Source organism: Onychostruthus taczanowskii, unplaced genomic scaffold, assembly GCF_017590055.1.
Source record: "Onychostruthus taczanowskii isolate IOZ18803 unplaced genomic scaffold, ASM1759005v1 scaffold6, whole genome shotgun sequence".
NCBI classification, from domain to species: domain Eukaryota; kingdom Metazoa; phylum Chordata; class Aves; order Passeriformes; family Passeridae; genus Onychostruthus; species Onychostruthus taczanowskii.
The window spans coordinates 17299486-17323828 of record NW_024503679.1 but is presented as its reverse complement, the minus strand read 5'-3'; the positions used below and the strand labels follow the sequence as shown (position 1 = coordinate 17323828).

Here is a 24343-nt window from a genome sequence, read left to right as displayed (position 1 = left end):
TTTGAAAGCTCTAACAGAGGAAAAAAAGGGGATTGAAGGAGGTGGTTTGGGAAGATGAAACCAAAGGTGAGCTCTGGAGCAATTTGGAGGGAGTGGGAAGGAGGAAATGGCAGCAGAGAGGCAGAGCTGAGGCAGGGGGAGAACCTGGAGGAGCTGGGGGGATTGAAGCTGGGGCAGAACGGAGACAATTCCCAGCTCTGCCCAGCCACAGGAGATCATCCAGGAGACTGCAGCAGGAACAGGAATTGCCAGGGCTGGCTCTTCAGGAATGGGCCAGAGGGAGACTCCAGGAGAGGATTAAATCTCAAAAAAATGAAAAATTAAACCTGGGGGTGGTCAGGTGTGAGCAGCTCCTGGCAGCGCTCCCTGGGACTGGAAATGTAAAGGCTTAAAGGAAAATTCCAAGATTTTCCAACCTATTCGGATCATCCAGTTTCTCTGAGCCACAAGAGGAGGATCCAGGGAAGCCTCAGAGCTTTTCCAGGGCCTGAAGGGGCTCCAGGAGAGCTGGGGAGGGACCGGGGACAAGGGATGGAGGGACAGGACACAGGGAATGGTTTAAATGGGATAGGGCAGGGATGGATGAGAGATTGGGAAGGAATTCCTGGCTGGGAGGGTGAGAAGAAGCTGAGCTGGAATTCCCAGAGCAGCTGTGGCTGCCCCTGGATCCCTGGCAGTGCCCAAGGCCAGGATGGACACGGACTGGGAGCAGCCTGGGATAGGGAAAAGGTGTCCCTGCCATGGGGTGGGAGGGGATCCATGGGATGGGAGGGATTACATGGGATGGGATCTCAGGTCCTTCCCACCCAAACCATTCCAGGACTCCATGATCCACGCCTGGGAAGAGGCAGGAGACCCCTCCCTCCCTCTCCCTGCCCTGAGGAGGTCACAGCTCCCACACCTTGGGGTCTCCTCCCAACCAGACCCTGCAGGCCTCAGCCAGACAAACCCAAATTCCCATAAACCCCAATTTTGCCCAAAACCCAATTTTCCACATTCCCTTCCAACTCCTGCCCCCTTGCACAGGGAACCCCCAGGAATCCCAGCCAGCCTCCTTTGGAGACCTCGTTAGCAGTGTTTGAGGAGGCTCCTGGTTAATTGCCCAATTCAAACTTCAGAGAGTTGTAAGTAATGGAAGTGTGGAATGTTTAATTGGGAGCCTCATAGTATGATTATTTGTGCAATATCAGTTAAGTGAGGGGAGTTTAATTTTTAATTATTTGAATTAATTTATTGCTGGGAGATTTACATGGAGAATTTAAACCTTCTCAGTTCCATCAATTAAGAGCCAGAGATTCAGAGCCTGGCTACTGAGATCTCAATGAATTATGTAATGCAGGAGGGTTTTTTTTCAACCATTCTTGGAGCTCAGAGAGAGCATTCCCAAAAAAGCTCCCCAGCTGCCTACGGATTTTTGTCAGCTTGGAGATGACCTATTTTTTTACTGCCTCAGTCCACAGAATTGATTACATCTCTCCCTGTTCAGGAGAATTATTGAAGTGCTTGTGAATATTTGGGTAGCACTAAGAGCCCAAATCTCAGACAAAATCGTGTCCTGGCTGGAGATGCTGTGACAGGGACATTCCCCAGCCTGGCAGGCTGATTAATGACATTCAAACAGCTTTAAAAAGCCCAATTTTCATAAGTATCCAAGTCTTCAGTTATTCATCTGCTTTGCCTGGAAAGAACCATCACCAATGAGTTCTTCAAATGTACTTAAATATGTACTCTGCAAACCTCGTTAGTCTAATTTACTCCAGGAAATTAGCTGCTTTCTATGCAATAAATGCACTTTTCTCCACGCTCCCCACAATAATGAATTCCTCTCTCCAAATTAAGAGGCAAACACGATGCTCTGTGCATTCAAAGCTCCCCAAAACGTGCCAGGAGCTGTTCCAGCCCCACTGACTCGGCTGGTGACGGGGACTTGCTCAGCATTACCTCGTGGGTAGATCTGGAGAGGCTCTATCAATTGTCCATTCACTTGCTGCTCCATCACAGTGGAGTAATACTGCAAAAAAAACCCAAAAAAGAGATGAGTCAGTAAGGCAGGAGTGGTAAAAGCACTTATGGATTCTTTAATTCTGTGTGTTTTCATTTTCTCTGTGATTGCGCAGATCAGCTTCAGGTGGTTCCTTTCCATCTGCAGGGCTCCCCCAAAAAGGAATTTAAACAGGGAGCTGTGGGGCCACAGGGATCTGCTCCTGCCTCAGCAGGGAAAGCTGGGAATGCTCCAGCAGCTGAGGAAATGAGATATTTACAGCATGAAATATTGACAGCAAATGCAGCAGCTCCACAGCTGTGGGAGCCAGGAAAACCAAACATGGCCACAAAGACTCGGTGCAAATAAACCCCAAATATCCCCTAAATTACCCCAAAACTGGGCAGCTGGAAAACTCCAAGGGAATGCCAAAGGGATCTGGAATTCTGGCAGTGATGAAGATCAGGACAGAGGGATCCCAAAGCTGTGACCCCAAAAAGTCCCTGCAGACATCCTGAGACACTGAACTGCCCAGGAGCTGCTGGAGTGATCCAGGGATGTTTATGGGTTAAAAAAACCTCAGAATGGGCAAAAAGGGCTGGAAAAGGAGCTGAGAACACCAAAATCCAGGAAGATGCTTGGGTTGGGAGAGCTGGGAATGTTCCCCCGGAGAAGGGAAGGAGCCAGGGAGAGCGCAGAGCCCCTGAAGGGCTCCAGGAGAGCTGGAGAGGGACTGGGGACAAGGGATGGAGGGACAGGACACAGGGAATGGCTTCAGAGTGGGAAAGGGGAGACTTAGATGGATTTTGGGAAGGGATTCCTGGTTGGGCTGGAATTCCCAGAGCACCTGAAGTGTCCAGGGCCAGGCTGGAGCAGCCTGGGATGGTGGGAGCTGTCCCTGCCCCTGGGATGTGCTCTCAACTTTTGAATTCCCACTTCCCCAACAGAATTCCACGAGCTGCAGACATCTCCACACACAACAGAAACACCTCTGATCCCTCCCTGGAATAACCAAGTAAAATAAACACACCTGAGAGTGCTTCCTGCCCCCCACCAAAAATATAATAGAGGGGGGAGAGAGAGGGAGGAAAAACTCTCTCCATTACTCACCAGTGATGACAAGTAAATGAAATATCAATCATGTAAGCTGTCAACCTTTTGGGACAGCAATAACTGTTAACAAGTAGTCTGGAAAAATTGTCTGAAAATGACTTGTCCTCCACACGCCAGCACTGGAGGTTTCCATGGAAAATTAAGATGCCAGTGGCTATTTGGAACATTGTTCAGGTATTGTTTTTAATGGGAAATTTGCCACTTATTGATCCAGAGCGTGTAGCCCTTGCTTTGAGAGAGCTGCAAGCAACTTTCCAATCAGTGGCTGTCAAAAAAATTACTGCCTTTTTATACAGATACAAGACAACAGCTCCAGAGCAGCTGTCCTTAATTAACTGCACTGCCCAGCGCTGAAAAAACCCCATTTACACCCCCCAAATCAGCCTAATTCAAAGCATTTTTGCATAATCTGAGAGAATTCCAGACCTGATTTAAGCTCTTGTCAAATTCATAGAGCAAAGAACCTAAAGGGAAGGTTCAAAATTATTCAAAATATCAAAATGACCCCAAATATCTTCCCAGTTATAGTATGTTCAAAGTCTAATCTCAGGGAATTCTTTTTTTTTTCTCCTTAAACTGAAAAATATCCACTTTATTTACATTTTAGGGAACACCTGCACCACATCAGCACTCCCTGAAATCCTCTCCCAGCTGGCCAATCCTCCAAATATTTGTTGCAGGCCTCAAAATGAGTATTTCTCTTCCCCAAGATTATGAAATTAATTCATTTCCTAGGCCCAGAACATTTGTTTCCTCATAAACACATCCCAAAACGAAGCCCATAGGATGTGAGGAAGTTCAACCATCAGTGCAACACTCAAATAAAAAACTAGTTTAAAACTGAGGAGAAAAATTTTTCAGAGAAGAAGAGCTGCTGAAGCAGAAAGAAGTCATTTCCAGGCATCCCATAATTTTGCAGGGAAAGCAGAGAGTTGGGCAATCAGAACTCTAATGTACTGAAACTTTAACAGTGAGCTTGGAAGCATAGCAAAAAAATGACCTTCCCAAGGCATGATTAATCTGGAGGCTGCGCCAGGAAAATCCAAAGTTTTCCACTTTAAAGGCAAAAAATGGCTGAGATTTCCCCAGGAAAAGAGAGAACCATGAGGAATTCTGGGGGAAGGGATCTCCAGGGAGCTGCTGGACCCAAAAAGGGAGGGAGGGAAAAGGGGCTGAGAAGAGCAAAATCCCAAAAAGGCACCGGGAGCGTGGGATGAGCCAGGCTGGGAATGCCCCCCTGGAGAAGGGAGGGATCCAGGGAGGAGAGCTGGGGAGGGATGGGGACAGGGGAGGGAGGGACAGCAGCCAGGGAAAACGTGGGATGAGCCAGGCTGGGAATGCCCCCCTGGAGAAGGGAGGGATCCAGGGAGGAGAGCTGGGGAGGGATGGGGACAGCACCCAGGGGTGGTGGCTTCAGAGTGGAAAATGGGGAATTTGGGTGGGATTTTGGGAAGGAATTCCCAGAGCAGCTGTGGCTGCCCTTGCATCCCCAGGATGGATCCCTGGAGCAGCCTGGGACACTGGGAGGTGTCCCTGGGGGGGATTTCAGGTTCCTCCCCACCCAAACCAGTCTGGGATCCTCTGAATTCCCCCAAAATCACCTCTGGGTGCTCCCAAACAGAGCTTGGCTCTGCCAGGTCACTTACAGGAATTTTCATCCTTCTGGCTCAGAGGGAAAATCCCCATTTTTCACCCTCTTGCTTACTCACTTCCTTTGAAAAGAGAATTTCAAGGATATTTTTCCCCACTTTATTCAAATGATTGTGCTGCCATCAGGAAGTGCACCCTTCCCCTTCTGCAGGAGATTGATATCTGTGGGATATATTTATTTATATTTACAGGGATCCAGAGAGATTTCACACACCCCTACCTACACAAAGGCACACACAGCCACATCCATCTCCCCTGGAAAAACACCAAACACATCTTTAAATCCTCTCTGAATATTGAGCCTGCAGCTACAATGAAACTCCTCTGTTAGGAGGGGTGAAGCAGTCTCCAGATGAAAGTAGATTTTGAAAAATTTTTAGAGCCCAGGGGTTCATTTTTAATGAGCCGTTACTTTAAGTACTGCATAAAAAATACAAGAAATTGATAGTCCATTTAGCCTGCACTATACCTAATGCAAAAGTCATTAAGATGCATTATTCTTAATGTTTATGATATGATCAGTAAGTGAACAAGTCTTTTTTCTTTTTTCAAGTCGAGCCTGTCCACGGATCTGGTGTGAAACCACCTCCATTCCCTGCAGAACACCAAAAACTGGGATTTAACACGGGGGCACGGCCCAGCTCAGCACTGTGGAACAAAAAAAACACCAAGAAAAAATGACAAACGTGGGGAAATCAGGATTTGTGGCAGTGTACTCACATAGGACAGCATGGCCTTCATCTCCTCATCGCTCCTGACCGTGATCCGATCCCCATCCTCATCCTCATCTGCCAGAGGAAGGCACCAGGTGAGCAAGGAAAAGACAGGGACAATCCTGACAGGCAAGGCTTTATCTGCACTTACAGCAGCAAATAAAATGAAAAATCTAAACCAGAAAGGCCAGCTGCACACGGACTCTGAAATAATAATTGTAATTGTATACAATCTGCAAATATTCATTAACAAGAATTGTGGGTTTTGTCTAAAAAGGGGCACAAAGTGCTCAGAACTTCATTCTCAGCAGGTTTTTTTAGTGCCAGAACCTCTCCTGAAGCTGAGCACCTTCCCCAAGCTGGAATTCCCTCCCTAAAACCTTCCCCAAGCTGGAATTCCCTCCCTAAAACCTTCCCCAAGCTGGAATTCCCAAGAATCTGGGGAAAAAACCCTCCAAGAATCAGGGAAAAAAAAAAAAACAACCCAAACAAAGAATCTGGGGAGAAAAAAACTCCAAGAATCTGGGGAGAAAAAAATCTAAGCCAAGGAATTCAAATTGTGTGAGTAAAAGATTTTGTTCATTCTGACTCTGGAAAGTTAATAATGAAAAAAAAACCAAAAAAACCCCCAAAATTATAAAAAACCCCAAAAAACAAGAAAACCAAAGCAATGCAGAAGAGTAAAACATAAAAACCTCAAAATTGGAGTTTAAAACAGGGAGAGAGCAACTGGAGCACCACATATCCACAAGAGGGATCAGAGGGAAAGCAGAAGAGGGAGGAATTTGTGATAAAAGGTCTGGGGAGAGGGAACAGACTGAGCTGGGACCATAAAAAAAAAAATGGAAAATTCTAGCGAAATATTTAGAAAAATTTCCTTTGAAATAATTGAGGAATTAACTCAGTTCCAGCTGCAGAATTCCTGATGGTGGCAAATCCAGAAGGAATTAAAAATATGTGGATGAAGAGGCAGAGAAAAATAAAAATTAATCTAAACTAATCAAGCAAAGAGTAAAACCAGAAGAAAACCAGTCCTGAACCTGAGCAGAGCTCCTTTGCCATCCCAAAAATGGATCCAGAAAGATTTCCAGGCTTCCCTCCTTGCCCAGAGCACTCAAATCTGATTTTCCAGCACGTCAGGGAAGCAAGAGTAGAACCAAAACTACAAAATCCCCCCAGCCTGGCTGGATTTTTTAGCAGCCCTTAAAGGGGAGGAAGGAAGGCTCAGAAGAAGCAGAGAGCAGCAGATGGGAAAGAAACCCTGAGCAGAAAATCCCCAAAGCTGCAGCGAGCCAGGGGCGGGGACGCAGGGCTGGGATACAGGATGCTGAGGGCCAGATGCTGCCAGGGGGTTTGGAGAGCAGGGAAATCTGCATTTCCACTCTGGGGCTGGGAACACCAAACTAAAAAGCACAAAAAGCTGGGATGGAGACAATCATCCCCACCTGAGGCAGCGATGGAGAGCGGAACTTCAAGCGGGAAAATCCACGGGGGAAAAAGAAAAGAAAAAACCCTTTAAAGGCATCAATATCCATAACATATTTGAGCTGGCAGTTAAATGGCAGGGAATGGGCTCAGCAGCTGGAAATGACAGACTAGAGACACGCAGGGAAGGCACAGGAGCAGATGTTGGGAGGCAGAACCAAAATCAGAATTTTCCAGGAACCTCCCGCACGTGGCAGCGCTCCTGTGGGCGCTGCCCCGATGGAGCATGAAGTTCAAACACAGCTAATGTGGGACCTGGGAGGGATGGCACACAAACAGTAACCAGAAGAACACAAAATCAAGTGAAAAAAAGACATGAATGGCAAGGCTCTGCAGGCTCGGGGCTGCTGGTAAAAAGCAGGGCAGGAAAAACGCCGAGGTTCGGAGATAAAATTTTGTTTTGGGAGAGGAAAACACGATGTGTGAAAAGAAAGAGAGCATTAAATAGGACTTGAAGGACCATAAATCAGTATTTCCTCTGATTATTCACAGACAGAATGAGCCCCAAAGCTCTAAAAAGGGGAGAAATAAAAATAAAATTATAAAAATGAGAGGCCACATCTCAAGTCTGCTCTGACACCCCTCACTCAGATCTTGCCATCCCCTTCCTCCAAAGGAAAACACAGGAAAAAACATAATAAAATTATAATTTCCTTTCATCTCAAAGGAAAACAGAGGGAAAAATATAATAAAAAATCAAAAGAGAGCAGCAGGAGCCTCCTCCATTTGGAAGAAAACTCCAGTTTTTCAGTATTTTATCCCCTGGGGCACTCCCCTTTGCAGCTGATTGCTCTCCAGATAGGACAATCCCCCAGGAACCCCTTCAAAAATAAAAATAAACAGGGTTTAAAGAACAGATATTAGCCTAAATACTTGCTGGGAGGATTGGAGGATTACCATTTTAAGCTGAGACCTACAGGTAGTTTATACTTTTCATTTAATTTGAGCAATAAAATTGCACTGAGGAGTAAGAGCATGGTAAGGTCAGGCTGGTAATTAAAGCTACTTTGTGGAAATATTCCAGATGTGATTAAATAATAAAATATTGCTTGCTTTAGTGCCATTATTAAAGTTGCATTAATGCATAAATATTTAACCGTGACGTATAATGAATGCCACTTATTTTAAAACAATAAATATAATCAGAATATAATAAGAATAACATAAAAATGATTTCTTTATTTCAGTTACAGCCCAGCAGCCTGACAAAGGGATTGGCTGACAAAAGTCACACTTACACTCAAACGCTGTGGTCGTTGCATCTGGCAAAACTTGACCAATGACATCCTGAAAATGTAAGGAAAAATTCATTAAATATCAAAAGGGAGAAGCCTGAGTGGCTTTAAATCACTTGAATCCCTCCCCACTGCCCCAAATGAGGAAGTTTTTAGGGCACAACACAAATCTTTTTCTCCTCCCCTCCAGGGAAACTCTTTTCCTCCCAGATAATTCCCCCCTAATTGCAAACAGCTCCGTGCTCTCTGCTCCTGCAGGTGAAAAAAAATCCATTTTTAACTTGGGTTATAAAAAAATGGGCACCTAACTGATCAAAACCAGCCATAAAAAGAGCTTTATGGATTTTTCTTTGCTTTAAAAAAACCCGTTTTCTCCTGTTTGGAGGGTTCTGTTTGCCTCACCTGGGATTTGAACTGCTCCAAAATTCAGGAGATGCATTCAAATCCCATGGGAAATTCATGGAAACCCCCAGAGAGGCAGAGACAGAACCTGAGGCAGCCCCACAACACCAAACCCAAAAACACCTCCAGTCCCACACCCCTGCTCCAGCCCAGGTGTTTTTTACAGGTACCAACGAAGAACTTTTATCATTTTTTAGCCACATCACACCAACACTTCCAGCTCCACATCCCTGCTCCAGCCCAGATTTTTTTGCTGACACCAGAGCAGAGCTTTGACCATTTTTCACCCAAAATTTCCAAACCCTGCTCCAACCCAACGTTTTGTTTTTGTTGGTACCAGAGAAGAGCTTTCATTATTTTTTCAGTTTTCACCATTTTTTCCAGCCAAACCACACCAACACCTCCAGCTCCACGTCCTTCCTCCAACCCAGATTTTTTTTGCTGGTACCAGAGCAGCTCCTTTATCATTTTTCCAGCTTTTATCATTTTTTTCCAGCCAAACCACACCAACATTTCCATTTCCAATCCATCCTCCAACCCAGCCTTTCTTGCTGGTACCAAAGAAGAGCTTCGACCATTTTTCAGCCAAAATTTCCAATCCTTGCTCCAACCCAAATTATTATTTTTTTTTTAATTGGTACCAGAGAAGAGCTTTGATCATTTGCCCAGCTTTCACCATTTTTCCAGCCAAAACACCCCAACATTTCCAGCTCCAACCCAGATTTTTTTTCCACCGGTACCAGAGAAGCTCCTTTATCATTTTCCCAGCTTTTATAATTTTCCCAGCCTTTATCACTTTCCCAGCCTCTATCACTTTCCCAGCCTCTATCACTTTCCCAGCCTCTATCACTTTCCCAGCCTCTATCACTTTCCCAGCCTCTATCACTTTCCCAGCCTCTATCACTTTCCCAGCCTCTATCACTTTCCCAGCCTCTATCACTTTCCCAGCCTCTATCACTTTCCCAGCCTCTATCACTTTCCCAGCCTCTATCACTTTCCCAGCCTCTATCACTTTCCCAGCCTCTATCACTTTCCCAGCCTCTATCACTTTCCCAGCCTCTATCACTTTCCCAGCCTCTATCACTTTCCCAGTTTTTATAATTTCCCAGTTTTTATAATTTTCCCAGCTTTTATCATTTTCCCCGTTTTTATCATTTTCCCAGTTTTTATCATTTTCCCAGTTTTCATCATTTCCCAGCCTTTATCCCTTTCCCAGTTTTTATAATTTTCCCAGCCTCTATCACTTCCCAGCCTCTATCACTTTCCCCGTTTTTCTAATTTTCCCAGCTTGTATCACTTTCCCAGCCTCTATCACTTTCCCAGTTTTTATCATTTCCCAGCCTTTATCACTTTCCCAGCCTCTATCATTTTCCCAGCCTCTATCACTTTCCCAGCTTGTATAATTTTCCCGGTTTTTATAATTTCCCCAGTTTTTATCACTTCCCAGCCTCTATCGCTTTCCCAGCTTGTATCACTTTCCCCGCCTCTATCACTTTCCCAGTTTTTATAATTTTCCCAGCTTGTATCATTTTCCCGGTTTTTATAATTTCCCCAGTTTTTATCACTTCCCAGCCTCCCCTTTGCTGCCAACCCACGAGGAGCCACACCAGGGCACGGCGCCGATGCCCAGCGTGGCTCTGCCCCTCCCTGGTGCCTCCTGCCATCCCCGGGAATAATGAACTTTCAGAAATTAATGAAGGCCGGGATTTATGGCAGCGCGTCCACCGGAGCCTCTCAGGGCGCTCCACGCCCCTGCCAAAGCTCCACTGATGTCCTGCCACTTCTGCTCTCCCCATTTTCCTCTTCCATCTGAAGGGATGAAATTAAAGATTCCGTGTCACGGAGGAACAATTAATAACATGTGAAAGCAGCACAGGATTTCCACAGAGCCAGCTGAAGCAAATAATAAATACAAAACTTTCTCCTGGTGTCTTAGATGTGAAAATAAATCAAGAAACGTGGCTCAAATTATTAATTGCACGCCAGAAACGTGCAGTGTGGCTTAATTGTGGAACTGTAAATTTGGAGAGGCAAAAATAAGAAAACAAAAAGCCCTCAAAATATTTCCATGTTGATAAAAATTCTTCCATTCTCCAGGGTTTACCAGCCTCTGTCAAAAGCCACTATTTCTAGTAAGAAATCAGTCTTGCCTGCACAGAAGACTGTACTAATTATTTCTCAATTATTCATTTAAACACTGGAAATTCCTCAGCAAACACACTTTAATTCTGTTAGATTTAAGCCCCTTGCCAATGTTCATCTATGGGCACACAGATGCTTCTAAGAAATGGATTTTAAAACTGTTTAAAAACTGGATTTAAGGGGTGTGGAAGCTCCAGAGGCAGCTCTGACAGCCCCAAAATTCTCAAAATTCTGAAAACTCCAAACATCCCAAAGCTCTAAAAGAGTCATTAAAGAAAAAAATCTTATTTTTACCTTATTTTTATCCTATCTGCACCCCTCCAGAATAACTTTTTCCATGTATTGAGACTTCTTTAATACTAAGTAATAACCAAAAAGCAATTAGTAACTAAGTAATAATCAATAAGTGAATTACACACCCCAACTCTTGCACTAAATAAACACCAACAGCCCCCAAAGCTTTGCCCAGCTGACAATAATTCCATTAAATGAGTGCACCTGAGAGGAGCCAGGCTGGCAGGGGTGGAGGCAGGGAAATCCCATCACTGTGAAATTCCCCAAGCATCTGCAGCAGCTCCACCCCATTCCCAACCCCCAGACCCCGGGCTGACCCAGGATTAAAGGATTATTCCAAATTTCAAAGGATTTCAGGTGCACAGGGGATTTTCTGCTATCACAACAGAGATCAGGAGCAATAAAATACTCCCACTTGGAGGCAGAACATAATAAATAATTATATATTTTATATTATAAAATTATATATTTTCTATATTAAATATATTATATATTTATATATTGTATATAATACATATTATATATTAAATTTATATTAAATATATACTTATAAAATAAATATAATAAATCATATATTTATTTTATAATGAATATAATATTAAAATTATTTTCTAATAAATAAATAATAAATAAAATATAACATTCATTTTATAATAAAATACTTCCCACTTGCTTGAGTGGGTTTATCTAAGGGATACAGAACTGAAAAGCCCCTAAAAATGAGGAGAAAATTCAGGGAACAGCAGGTGCCAGAGGAACTCCAGAATCAGATCTGTTCTCTGGAGGAGCAGGGGTGAGAAAGCAGAAAATGTGAAAGCTCTGCTCAGATGCCAGGGTAAATATTGAACCCACAGCTCTCACATTCCAATTAAATTTGTTTTATCTCACCATGACAATGTGGAGTTACCCAGAATTAACACCAAGTGCTTAAATACCAGTGACAGGAGGAATGCAGACAGATTGGGAGGGAAAAATAAGCTTATTGTAATTCATTTAGTGGGGCCTTAAAAATGAAGCTGTTTACTGGTAACTCACAGGCCTGCAAAGCTGACACACAGAGAACTTATTTCCAGTGACACCAGGAAGAACAGCTCTGGAAATGAGGATGGAAATAAACCCACACACCAGCTTGAAATGCTGCACTCACTGAGGGGCAAAATTAACAAAAGTCAGCTTCAAAATCACCCCAAAATTAACAAAAATCAGCTCAAAAATCACCTGAAAATATAAAATAATAATTTCACCAGCCTGAAATGCTGCAAGGCTACACTCACAGGGAGGCAAAATGAACAAAAACCAGCTTAAAGATCACCTAAATATCTAAAATAAAACCTCAAAGAGAATTTTATGGGGTTTTCTCAACGCAGAGCAGCCCACGGGACCCACCTTGGGGGAAGAAGAGCCTAATCCAGCTCTCAAGGGTGCAGATTTTGGGATGTGCCCCTGGCGTGGGGCTGGCCCCAAATGTGGTTGTGCAGCTCCAGCAGGACAGAAAGTCCCAAAACCCCCCCTGGGGACAGGGGCACAGGGGTGGGATGGAGCCTGGAGAGCTCAGCCAGCCCCAAAGGGGTTGTTCAGAGCCTGGGGAGGCATCCTTGGGTTGCTGCTCCCCAGGGATTGACCTCAGCAGGGAACACCTGAATTCTCCCCAGGCTCGTTAATTGTTCCTGCAGCAATTAAATTCCTGAAACCCTCTGGAAGTGCTCCAGGTGGGAGTAACCACGCCGAGGGCAGAGAGGAGGGGCAGCCCCACTGCTGCCCTGCCAGCCCCAGGTGGGGACACACCTGGCACTCCTGAGTGGATTTATGTCATTTTAATTTCATTTATTTCATTTAATTCCTGTGTTTATCTGACCCACCACTCCTGAGTGGATTGCACCTGAATTCTCCCCAGGCTCGTTAATTGTTCCTGCAGCAATTAAATTCCTGAAACCCTCTGGAAGTGCTCCAGGTGGGAGGGCAGAGAGGAGAGGCAGCCTCACTGCTGCCCTGCCAGCCCCAGGTGGGGACACACCTGGCACTCCTGAGTGGATTTATGTCATTTTAATTTCATTTATTTCATTTAATTCCTGTGTTTATCTGACCCACCACTCCTGAGTGGATTGGAGCCTTACTTAATTCATTTTAATTTATTTAATTCCTGTATTTATCTGACCAATCAAGCCCAGGTGAATCTGGGATGACACCTCCTGAAACACAAGCACCACCACCTCACAGCAACAGCCTGACAGATGAAATTCTCATCACCTCCACAGGTGGGACAGGACAGGAACAGCAGCACAGGCTGCCCAGAGCTGCCCCAGATTCCCTGGAATGCCCCAGGCCAGGCTGGAGCAGCCTGGGACAGTGCAAGGTGTCCCTGATGGCAGGGGGTGGAATGGGCTGGGATTTAAGGTCCCTTCTAACCCAAATCATGCTCCAATTCTGCAAGGCTACACTCACAGGGAGGCAAAATGAACAAAAACCAGCTTAAAGATCACCTAAATATCTAAAATAAAACCTCAAAGAGAATTTTATGGGGTTTTCTCAACGCAGAGCAGCCCACGGGACCCACCTTGGGGGAAGAAGAGCCTAATCCAGCTCTCACGGGTGCAGATTTTGGGACGTGCCCCTGGCGTGGGGCTGGCCCCAAATGTGGTTGTGCAGCTCCAGCAGGACAGAAAGTCCCAAAACCCCCCCTGGGGACAGGGGCACAGGGGTGGGATGGAGCCTGGAGAGCTCAGCCAGCCCCAAAGGGGTTGTTCAGAGCCTGGGGAGGCATCCTTGGGTTGCTGCTCCCCAGGGATTGACCTCAGCAGGGAACACCTGAATTCTCCCCAGGCTCGTTAATTGTTCCTGCAGCAATTAAATTCCTGAAACCCTCTGGAAGTGCTCCAGGTGGGAGGGCAGAGAGGAGAGGCAGCCTCACTGCTGCCCTGCCAGCCCCAGGTGGGGACACACCCGGCACTCCTGAGTGGATTTATGTGATTTTAATCTAATTTCTTTATGTTATTTTAATTTCATTTATTTCATTTAATTCCTGTGTTTATCTGACCCACCACTCCTGAGTGGATTGGAGCCTTACTTAATTCATTTTAATTTATTTAATTCCTGTATTTATCTGACCAATCAAGCCCAGGTGAATCTGGGATGACACCTCCTGAAACACAAGCACCACCACCTCACAGCAACAGCCTGACAGATGAAATTCTCATCACCTCCACAGGTGGGACAGGACAGGAACAGCAGCACAGGGTGCCCAGAGCTGCCCCAGATTCCCTGGAATGCCCCAGGCCAGGCTGGAGCAGCCTGGGACAGTGCAAGGTGTCCCTGATGGCAGGGGGTGGAATGGGCTGGGATTTAAGGTCCCTTCTAACCCAAATCATGCTCCAATTCCATCATGAGCATGACAAAAACTCTGATTTTTTAACTAATCCAGCAAGGCATCATCCTGGCATGGCCACTGCTTATTCTCCTGCTTAAAAACCACCTGAGCAGTGAAAACCCTGGAGCTCTGAGATGTGCCAAGCTCCAGGTTGGCCTGACTGCCCTCCTTCCTCACCTCCTCCCCACTCAGGAGCTCTCAGGGAGCTCTGCTGCCCCTCCAGATCCTCTGTCACCCACTGGCCACGACAGATCTACTAACTTTTAAATAACCAACCTGAATTTGCAATAATTCCAGGATGGCAAAGGAGAGTCCAAGAATCAGGGGTAATTTCTCTTTATTTTGGGGAAGAAAAAAAAAAAGGAGAACATGAAGCAAGAGTTGGAGAAAACCAGGCCCATTTGCTCCACTTTTGTTTAAGGGCACAGGCTCTGCTCCCACTCCTCCATCTACAGAAAGTCATGGAAAATGCTGAATGTTGGGAAAAGGACAACTGGGATTTCTGTCAGCCCTTCCAGTTACCCTCCAGGCCCAACAGTGAGCATCTTCCAGCAACCCAACCCCTCCCTCCCCACGTGTCCCTTCCACAGGACCAACATCTTGAAAGACACCTGCAAAATCTCTCTCCAGCGTTAATAACAGCAGGAAAAACTGAAGGTGCACCTGAGGTGTGGTGTGGGAAGGTTTTCTTAGAGAAACGGGGGCACACAGAGTCCTGGGATGTGCTGGGGAGGAGAGGTGAGGGCAGGGACAGAAAGCATCACCTGCACTCTGAGCTGCTCGCTGGGCTAAGGACACAGCTGGGAACAAGTGGGGTAAAACAGGATAAACATCCACTCCCATTTCTGAGTGGGATACACAATAAACACCCCCATTTCTGAGTGGGATAAACATCCATTCCCATTTCTGAGTGGGATACACAAACATCCACTCCCATTTCTGACTGGGATACACAATAAACACCTCCATTTCTGAGTGGGATACACAATGAACACTCCCATTTCTGAGTGGGATAAAAACCCACTCCCATTTCTGAGTGAGGTAAACAATAAACACCCCCATTTCTGAGTGGGGTAAACAATAAACACCCCCATTTCTGAGTGAGGTAAACAATAAACACCCCCATTTCTGAGTGGGGTAAACAATAAACACCCCCATTTCTGAGTGAGGTAAACAATAAACACCCCCATTTCTGAGTGGGATACACCACACTCACCCCCATTTCTGAGTGGGACAAACATCCATTCCCATTTCTGAGTGGGATACACCACACTCACTCCCATTTCTGAGTGGGACAAACATCCATTCTCATTTCTGAGTGGGATTCAGCACCCTCACTCCCATTTCTGAGTGGGACACACAAACACCCACTCCCATTTCCGAGTAAACAGCATCCTTGTGTGCAGACGAACAGCACACCCCAGCAGGGAAGGGGCTGAGGGTCAGGAGGCACAGCAGAGCCCCAGCCCGGGAGGGGACATGCCACCACGAGCAGCTGTGGCCCCAGCCCAGGGCAGAGCCTTCTCCCGAGCCGAGAATTCCTTCCCAAAGCACAGCTGTTCCTCGGCCACCCCAAGGCACGGAGCAGGGCATGCCCTGACCCGGAGATGTCCCTGCCCACGGCAGGGGGGCGGATTTGGGGACTCCAGAGGTTCCTGCCAGCCCAAACCAGGGCACCATGCCCCTGCCCGGCACCTGCAGCATCCTCCCGAAACCTCGCAATGCCGGGACGGGCGTTTGTGTCAAGCCCGACAAAAACCACCCTGCCATTGAACATTCCGCCGAAACACACACCAAAAACACGTCCCGCCATCCCGGGAGGGGTTCGGACACGCTGCGCGCACAGAGCGGGGAGGGTGGCATCGCCTGATGGCCGGAACGGGGGTCCCGGTGACATCCCCCGGGCTGGCTCGGGGGCCCCGGTGACATCCCCCGGGCTGGGAGGGGGGTCCCGGTGACATCCCCCGGGCTGGGAGGGGGGTCCCGGTGACATCCCCCGGGCTGGCTCGGGGGTCCCGGTGACATCCCCCGGGCCGGCTCGGGGGTCCCGGTGACATCCCCCGGGCTGGCTCGGGGGTCCCGGTGACATCCCCCGGGCCGGCTCGGGGGTCCCGGTCCCGGCCGGACTCACTCACCAGCACATCCCTGAAGAGCAGCTGGGGCGCGGAGTGCACGGTCCAGTCCACGGCGGCTCCGTCGGGGATCTTGATGCGGATGACGAGCGCCTGGCTGTCCATGGCGCCGCAGGGGCCGCAGAGCAGCCAGAGCATCCCCGCCCCGCGGGCTCACATGCTGCGGCCGCCGCGCCGGGCCGAGCCGGGCCGGGCCGGGCCGGGCACAGCCTGCACCGCCCTCCCGCAGGAAGGAGCCGCTGCCCCGGAACCAAAACGGAGCCCCGGGAGGAGGGGATGTGCGGCGGCGGCGGGAGGAGGAGGAGGACGAGGAGGAGGAAGGGGAAGGGGAGGCGGCGCCGTGGGCGGGAGGAGGCGGGCCCGGCCCCGCGGTTAATTGCTTTCCTGTCTCTGTGCCTTGTGTTTTGACGGGAAAAGCCCAGCTAAAGGCGAACCCAGCCGCGCTGGGATTCCCGCTGGAAGCGGGGCAGAGTTCCCGGTGCTGCCGGGGGTTCGGAGGGACGGGCTGGGGATGCTCCGGCCGGGGTGTCCCACCACACAAACACAAATACAAACACAAACAGAGCGCTGCCATAACCTGCCCGGGGAGCTGGGGCAGTCACTGCCCCTGGAAGTGCCCAGGGATGTCCGAATGTGGCACTGGGGGACACGGGCAGGGAATTGCGGTGCTGGCTGGGGCTGGGGCTCGGGGGTGCCCGGCTCTGCCCATGCCTGCTTCGGTGTCCCTGCGGAGCAAACTGGGAATGGGCACTGGCATGGATACTGGGAATGGGTACTGAGAATGGGCACTGGGGATGGGTACGGGAATGAGTGCTGGGAATGGGCACTGGCATGGATACTGGGAATGGACACTGGGAACGGGCACTGAGAATAGGCACTGGGAGCAGGCACTGGGGTGGATACTGGGAATGGGCACTGAGAATGGGCACTGGGAACAGGCACTGAGAATAGGCACTGGGAGCAGGCACTGGGGTGGATACTGGGAATGGGCACTGGGAACGGGCACTGGGGTGGATACTGGGAATGGGAACTGGGATGGATACTGGGAACGGGCACTGGGAATGGGTAGGGGAATGGGTACGGAAATGAGTGCTGGGAGCACTGGGAACTGGGAATGGGCACTGGGAACGGGAACTGAGAACTTCTGATATGGGCACTGGATGGGCACTGGGAATGGGCTCCAGGAGTGGGCACTGGATGGGCACTGGGAATGGGCACTGGGAACGGGAACTGAGAACAGGTTCTGGGATGGGCACTGGGAATGGGCACCAGGAGTGGGCACTGGATGGGCTCTGGGACAGCCCAACAGCTGCAGGAGCAGGCGAGGGAAGGGCTCGGGGCAGTTGCCAGCACTGTCGCACACCTCGCGGATCCTCCACGTCCCAGCTCTCCGGAGTTGATGTCCAGGTACAATTCTGCCACCTCTGAGTTCCCTCCATGGCAGGGATGCAGCTGAAATCAGCCCAGTCCAAACCACGATCCATTTTCCTGATGAGAGAAAATCCCTGTCCACCTCAGCAACAAAGACAGAGTTTTGACAGCTCTGCCATCACAAAACGCCAAATTCAGCTTTTAAAACAAGGTTTTCACTGCCACAAGTCACAGGGAGAGCTCTCTGCTCCACACAGCTCTGCAGCATAAAACAATCCACTTCTTTTTTTTTTTTTTTTTAAGAGAACAGCATTAATCTCAATTGTGGGCTATTGATCCATGCATTTTATCACACTCTCTCACATTATCATCTCTGACAAACTGGACTATTTGAGTTATTTTATCAATTTAGAGGGGGGGGAATGGGAGGTATATTTAATTCCTGAAACGTCTTCAAGCTTCTTCATATTTGGATTCTACTTTGTTTGAGCTTTAGGAAGAAAAAAAAAATTCAATGGCCATTAACAGAGATAAATTCTCTCTCTGTTCAATAACTTTATAATTTAGTTCCTACACTAAAAATTAATGGAGCCCCAGCTCCTAAGGATCTAAGGGACTGGTGGTGCCCACACAGACATCTTTCTGCTCAAATGAACCTTTTACCTGCAGTCCCTGTGTACCTCTCACTCAGCTCCATTTCAATCAGAGTCATTTTCTATTAAATTTTAAAGAATAGGAAGCAAAATGATGGAATTTCTATAGACCTGCAGTTTTTCTAAAATGTCTTCTTCATTTATGAGACTATAGGGAAAACCAACTCAATTTGCCAAATTTGCATAAATATTACGTCGATTTTCCAGGGCTAATCACAACCTTAATCCCCCATTCTGATTTGTGTAATCAAACTTGAAGGGTTTTTATATCTTAAGAAGTACAGCATATTGAGCACATATTTATTGATACAGGTTTGGTTTTGCCACAGGCTTCTTCTTTAAAACCCAAGTTTAATCAGAAATTTTCATTTGAAATATGCCATTTGAAACACATAATTGATGTTTATTTTATCATCCTGCAGAAGTTTTGCTATGAGATGTCACCAATATTTATTTTTATATTTTTCCTTAATGTTGGGGGGAAATTGGTGTTGCGAGAACACAATCCATGATTTTTTAATACAAAATATTCTTCAAGTTCTGCATTTGAGTAGCCCAAGGATCTCAAAGTTCAAGTTCCCAGTACAAGGATTCCAGAATCCCCGTTAAAAATCATTTAAATAATTAAAAGCCTGATTTTCCCCACTAAATGCAGACAACACAACACTTATAACAACATCTCCAAAATCATCGTTCGCCCGCAAGTGAACGCCACCCAAAATCCGCAAAGGAACGAGGTGTCCCCGCTTTAATTGCAGGATGGTGAAGCCCCCAACTCCTGCAAATTGAGGATTTTGTTGGTGAGGGGGGAACAGGCTCCCTTGGTGGCTGCCAGCAGCTGCCACTTGCAGTGTGCTGCTGCTCTCTGCTGCTTTGCAGCGCCGCTGGAGAGCACCGGGAGCATCCCGAGCCGGCCACGGCAGGAAATAAATATTTATTTCCAGGATGCTGACACAGGAGGGGAGGAAAAATCATTAGAATCTCGCAGGAGTCTCCGTGAGGATGGAAAAATGCTGTTTCCCAGGGGTTTGCCTAGCAGGATAATTTGGTCCAAAAGTAAGGAAAGAAGTTATCACTTGGTTAATTCCCACGGCGAAGGAAGTTGCCCGGCACAAGAAATTTTCTATTTTTGCTCTGTCACAAATACCCTGTAATGGAGTTTTGGGTCCCTCCAGCAGAACTGTGTAAAAAAAACAGGGAGGAAAGCAAGAGCTGCTTCCCCTGGCCCTGCTCTTGAATATTGCTGTGGATTCAGCTTTTCCTGGCCTGAGGAGGGAGGTGGGAGCTCGTTCTCAGGAGTGGGATGGGTGAAAATGCCCAGCAGTGAACTAAACCCGAGATTAGGATTCCCAATTCCTCCAGTCCTGCACTCATTGCCTTGGATAAAAGGAGGCACAGGAGGATAGAGACAGAAAATGCTGATTTCATTCTGGATCCTACTCAGCATCTCCAATAATCTCATTATTACTAGAATTTTTCCAGCTATGTCTTAGGAATAATGTAATATATATATATATATATAAAAAATATATGTATATATAAAATATATACATATTTATATATATATATATATATATATATATAAAATATATGTATATAATATATATATGTATATAATATATACATATTTTATTACAATATTATGATTGGCCTCTACACTCAGCAAAAAACAAAAATATCTTCAAGTTACTTCCAGTAGGATATTCATTTTATATATATATATAAAATATATGTATATAATATATATATGTATATAATATATACATATTTTATTACAATATTATGATATGTATTATATAATATTATTTTTATAATATATAATACATAATATAATATTGTCATAAAATATATGCTCTAATTAAAATCATATAATATTATATATAAATCATAGTGTGATATTAGAATGATTTAATAAAATATATACTATTATAATAAAATAATATATAATATAATAATATGTAAATAATGTATGGCCTAGGAATAATGTGTATTTATTAAGTAACAGGCTAAATAATTCCCATTTAACTATGAAAATATTTTGGAAATCTGCTGTTAGCAGTGCTGTGCCACCTTACCTGTAATTCAGACATTGAGTATAAAACACACCTGGAGCAGTCAGGATCTCTGTGCCAGCCCTTGGTTCACCAAAGTCAATTTATCATCCCTGCTTCCTCCCTGCACCAGTTTCTAGGCTGCAATTATAAATAAAGGACAAATTCTCAGTTTCCTAGAGAAAATGGCACCTGATGGTTGTTTCAGGAGCACACATTTTCCTGTCTTTTTGGAAAGATATTAATATCTAACTTTCTATGTTGATAAATAACATACCACGGTGAAATTCACTTTTTTTCCCCTTTCAATTGCCTGTGAGTGCAGCAAACTGAATTCCCTCAGGCTGGTGAAAAATAGGTCAGCAGTGTCCAGGCTTTCTAAAGATATTCTTCCCTGAAAGGCATCTCCTGGAAAGACTCACCAAGTGCACCATGGATAAATTCAGATTCCTTAAAAATGGCATTAAAACTTCCACCCACTGCCCCTCCCAGGCACTCTGCATTTCTCTGGAGTAAGAAAGGACTCTTTGGGACCCAAATATCAGGAAATCAATTCACCTTATTTTCAGTTCACAGGGAAACTCACTGGCCTCAAGCAGATCTTTTAAAGCTCTTTTTTCACAGTAAACCCAACTCAGACTGAAACATAACAACAGTGAACTTGATTTAGGTTAAATTAGCAAATATTTCGTTTTTGCTTTAAATGGTTAATAACTTTTGAAAGCAAGCAGATTCTGTGATGCACAGTGAGAAGGTAACTCCAGCAGTTGGGCTGTGTGTGGTTAATGATGCTCCTGTACCCCTTCAGACCAGCTCCAGGGGCTGCATAATTGTTTTTCTGTCAACCTATAAATTCTTGAGTAACAACAAAATTATTGTGATTTTTCTTCCTAAATAATTCATATCTCACAAAGTACATAAGCAGGCCCATGAATCACTGAGCATGTAACAATCATATCTAATGGCATTTCTTCTTTTAAGGGAAAAAAACAGGTTTGACTTTGTAATCTTGTTCAAAAATCAGTGTTCTAATCTGAGATTTACATTTTAAACTTGAAAGTTGCCTTGATCAGAGTTTTTGTCTGAAGGATTGCTTTTAATCATGTTTTCCACTTTTAATTCTATTAGGATTATTAATATCACTGCAAGAAATAAATTGGTTTTATAATGAACTACAACAGGGCTCATAAACTGTGTTTAAAGTGATGCAATTACTTTCAAAATCACTCTAAGTTGTTTGTATTCGACTTTTTAGGACTTAAATGCAAAAGCAACATCTTACTCTTTTCTAGAAATAAATCTTTCAAGCAAACTTCAATATATTAGTGACAATTTTTGCTCTATATTCCCTGGCTGCAGTGCTGAAGTTGCCACTTGTTCTTAGGTGTATTTAAACTGAAAAATACAGCCCAAAATTTATATCATGACTTCTATTTCCAGAAATAGGGAAAGGAATCAAGACAACTCTCAGAATTATCAACTCACTTTTCTGTAGTGAACATGATTAAGGGGTTACAGCAAAAGCCAATATAAATTAAATGGCCACAGTAAATAATACATGAAGCAAAATCCCCTTTGTTTCAGGAAAAGTTGCTCTAAACCAGAGGCCTAAGGGCATTCAACTATTAAAAAATACCTACATTTCATTCAATAATAATAACATACATCAGGGAGATCTATAATTATGGTTTGTGAGGAGATTTAGGTCAACACACAAGGTAAGGTGAGGACAGATTTAAATTCTGCCCAAGTCAATGGAAGGTCAGCAGGAGAAAAGCTCTGGATATTGCTCCAGGGAAAGAGAGGGGAGCAGGAAAAGTGCAAAAAACCTGTTTTTTCAGACAATATGAGAGTACTAATCATAAATATTTAGGAGTTCCAATCCAATCTTTAAATCCAGAATTAATTTAGAATGGGGAAAAAAGTTATGAACTTTGTGTTGAACTGGGTCCACCTGCACATAGTTCATCAACGGGTGATAAAACGACTGATATGAAATCTAAAAATATTTAAATAAAACGAACTGCCTGGACCACGTCTGCATCAGCAGCCCCAAAACTTCAGGAAAACAGACAAACCCACCAATGTTTAAGCACAATTTGGAGACAGCAGCAGAAAAGGGCATTTCTTGGGGTAACTCATTAGCACCACGGAGTCTCAGGTGAAACATTTATCAAGCATACAAAAAGGCCTAAAAGTGAAATATAGTAATTAAGAGCTGGGCTTTATCGATTGCGTGGCTTCAGTAATTTTTCAGAAGCCACGTAAGATTTAATAAGTATAAGTAGTTAAAGATCCTGCCTTGGCTCTGCCATTAGAGTGTAATTGAAGCGGTAAAAAAGATCAGCTGAACGTGTGCTGATTACCACCTTATCTTTGAAAGGCAATTAAGCACCTCAATCATTGCAACAAGATTTGATTGTGCAGCCTTTATTGGACATTGATCTTTCAGCAAAGCAGCTGCATTTCCCATTAACTGGCAGCAGCGGAGTTTAACTGGGACACCCGAGCGCGCTGACCCGGCCGAGGGGTGACACCAGCAGCTCCTCCAGCTTCAGGTGCCCACGAGGATCATTATTATTTAAAGAGGTGCTACGAGGAGCAGCCACCTGATCCTCGGGGTTTCGTTTCTCTGGAGTAGTTAAGGGAGGTGAAACAAAGCTCTGGGACGTCATCTCTTCCCTCGTTTAAACATCAGCAAAGAGATGATTAAGGCGAGGCTTGCAGGGGGAACTAAACTTTGTTTTGAATGGGAGGCAGAGCAAATCAAATCTGTCAGGAGACAAAAGGGTCATCTTGTGGATCAAATATCCCTGAGTGATGCAGAATTTTTTGAGACAGGGTGGTACAAATCTTCCTGGCCTTCAATATCTTGCATTCAGGCCAAAACTTGAGTGATAAAAAATAGAAGCTAAGAAGTTGGTATTTACAGCAAAACAAGAGTGGAAGTCAGAAGAAACGTTGTACCTTTGAAAACAAGCTGCTGGGTTTACAGTCACACATGAAAATGATTTCATCATGATTTCATAACTCACGTTATCCCTTACAAAGAGCTCACTGTCCCTCTGAAGAAGTGCAAGAGCTCTGATTCCAGCCTTCATGAAAGGAATGAGCCATCCCATATCTGCACTCTGCCCTCAGACATCTCCCAGTTCATCCTTTAGCACCATCAACTTCCTAAGAGCAAGAGGTCCATTGATTTTCATGTAATACAAGAAAATATTACATTTGCTTAATTGTTACACAGTGAGATCATTGAACAAGAGATCAGGGCTCTATTTAATGCTGCAAGCAGCACGGAATTGCAGCAATCAATAGGGCAGTTTGTCAGGGATGTTCTCCAAGGAGCCCTGCCCATCACTGCAGGGCCAGGGGGTGCTGCTGCAGTTATTGGAAAACAGGTAAGCAAAGTCAGCAGTGCCCATTATCAGAAATCAAACGAGCTGCAGGGAGAGGAGCTGCAGCTCCAATGAAGAGCTGTATTTATGGTCTGGTAATTAAAAACCATTTTATCAACCTTGTGTTGAGCCTAAACCTTTACAGCCAGGTATTGATGAGCTGTGTGGCAGTGAATGAGCAGTATTTGACTTTAAACTTATGGGCTGCAGTGAAAATCAGCTCAAGGAAAACGCTAACTGCAATTTTTCTTATTAACGAGGGTTCTTGCAATGCCATCTCTACTTCTTTGAGGCATTTAACTTGTGACAAGAATATTCTCCAAAATGTAACAGTGCAAGCACTTCTCTGATTAAAGTGT

General features: G+C 45.4%; 1 protein-coding gene across 2 annotated transcripts in view; it reads right to left on the bottom strand.

Moving 5' to 3' along the window:
* MAP2K5 (mitogen-activated protein kinase kinase 5) overlaps nt 1–17233 on the bottom strand; it is a 124015-nt gene extending 106782 nt beyond the window's left edge. Inside the window, exons 1-4 of one of the 2 annotated variants that reach the window (XM_041418675.1) lie at nt 16515–17233; nt 8181–8229; nt 5465–5532; nt 1942–2011 (exon numbers count right to left, since the gene is read on the bottom strand). In XM_041418675.1, the coding sequence (XP_041274609.1) occupies nt 1942–2011; nt 5465–5532; nt 8181–8229; nt 16515–16649 (322 nt within the window). In that variant the 5' untranslated portion in view covers nt 16650–17233. The remainder of the gene's footprint in view (nt 1–1941; nt 2012–5464; nt 5533–8180; nt 8230–16514) is intronic. The other variant, XM_041418674.1, reaches the window with a different exon arrangement.
* Between the last annotated feature and the right edge of the window lie 7110 nt (nt 17234–24343).